At 37.3% G+C, this 1,770-nt stretch overlaps 1 protein-coding gene across 1 annotated transcript; it reads right to left on the bottom strand.

Moving 5' to 3' along the window:
* Nucleotides 1-577: 577 nt before the first annotated feature.
* LOC126834950 (calmodulin-beta-like) lies at nucleotides 578-1,156 on the bottom strand. The gene has a single exon (XM_050567204.1). The coding sequence runs from the start codon at nucleotides 1,154-1,156 to the stop codon at nucleotides 578-580; it is 579 nt and encodes a 192-aa protein (XP_050423161.1).
* Nucleotides 1,157-1,770: the final 614 nt, after the last annotated feature.

The following is a 1,770-nucleotide window of genomic DNA, read 5'->3' as shown; positions in this document are numbered from 1 at the left end:
TTATTAATGTGCACCTCAATCCTGAAATAATTATTTATTTATCTATTTTTAAAACCCATTAGGTGTTATTTATTTTAAATATTATTAAAAAATTAATAATATTATAAATGTGTATACAAAGCTTTTAGACATTTTTGGCTTGTAAACGGTCAATCGTTTGGCTTAAAAAAACCAAAGAAGCTTTATTATAGGTACATTAGCGTTGCATACACAGTGAACGATAAGTTAAATGACATAATACTGCCGAAATATAAAGTCACTAATAAACTTGCAACAAGTAAAATTCAAAACCGAGAACATTTCATTGGGTTTACGGAGAAACCGTTACAATAACTGGTATACCAGTCATTGAACTTATCTAGTCATTATGCAGCTTAAAACCGTCAGAATTAGTATTCTTATAATAATTAAACACAACAATGTAATTAGTAACATATAAATTCATATAAACTAAATAATTTTTTGTTTTTGTATATGTATAATATGGAATTATATTGTTATGTTCACTATTGTCAAAATACATAGTGAACTATGTAAGAAAAAAAAATATTACATAAATTACATTTTATCAATGTTTTCAATTGGCATCGTCGTCATTATCATCATCGTCTTCGTCGTCGTCGTCATCGTTATTGTCTTCAGCGTCATCGTTTTTCTTATCAGACAATAAACCGAGCTTTGGCGGTCTTACCATTGTGGTCATGAATTCCGTGTAGTCTACGAAGTCGTCTCTGACGAGTTCGTCGATCATCTGATCGATTTCCTCGGCGTTGAGCGTTTTACCGAATTCCGCGACCACTTGCCGGACGTGTTCGGAGCTGACCTTGCCGTTGCCGGCCGTGTCGCCGCCGGCCAGCCGTTCCTTGAGCTTGTAGAACTGGGCTCGGTTTTCCGACCACATTTTCGCCACGGCCGCCGTGAACCGGTCGCACGTCACGTATCCACGGCCGTCTGGGTCGTGTTCGTCCACTATGGCCACCACGTCGTCGTCCGTGGCGTCTATGCCCAACGCGCGCAGTGCGATCTCCAGCTCGCGCACGTTCAGCTTGTCCTCGCCGTCCCGGTCGAAGATGGCGAACGCCTCGCGGATCTCCTCTTTGAGCTCGGCCGACACCTCAGCCGCAACCGGGTGGTCGCTTTTCACCGCGCTGGACATACTATATTATGTCGACTATGGCCGTTTTATTGTACGAGTACAACAAAACCGAGATCTGATCATACACACTCCACACGTTGTATATACACAATACAACAAGGTGTTACGATGGTTACACCGCGCAGACGGTTGTTTTGTAAGGTTTTTTTTAATTCAATCATCTTAAAACTGAGTATTTTTGGGACTATAAATTGGTCTGAAAGTATTTGTTTATTCGAATAGGATTTACATGGATTATTATTATTTTTTTTAATTCAGGTTAAAATTTAAATAATACAACTTCTGTTATAGAACGTTCTAGAGGTTTATAATGTTTGCTAAAAACAATAATTATTGTTATTATTTAACTTGGATAAAAAAATAGGCTATTACAAAAACTGGATAATCCTTATAATTTGTCAAATCCGGGTGAGTGATTAAATTCGATTATTTCCATCACTCATTGACACACTGTACATTAATCAATCGAATTTGAAAAATACATATTACCTAACGTTGTTGTTTAAAATGTAAGTCCCAAAAAACCTGAACCAAGTAACCGAGTTTTAGGGTACTAAATTAAAAGCTAATGTGCGTGGATTATGAGCACATGAGTTAGTATAGTATAATACAAC

Source organism: Adelges cooleyi, unplaced genomic scaffold (genome assembly GCF_023614345.1).
Source record: "Adelges cooleyi isolate 19-005CV unplaced genomic scaffold, UGA_ACOO_1.1 ACOO_flye_CR_arks_rails_tigmint_CR_PRNA_21, whole genome shotgun sequence".
NCBI lineage: Eukaryota > Metazoa > Arthropoda > Insecta > Hemiptera > Adelgidae > Adelges > Adelges cooleyi.
The sequence above is the reverse complement of the archived record's forward strand: the minus strand, read 5'-3'. Positions and strand labels throughout refer to the sequence as shown.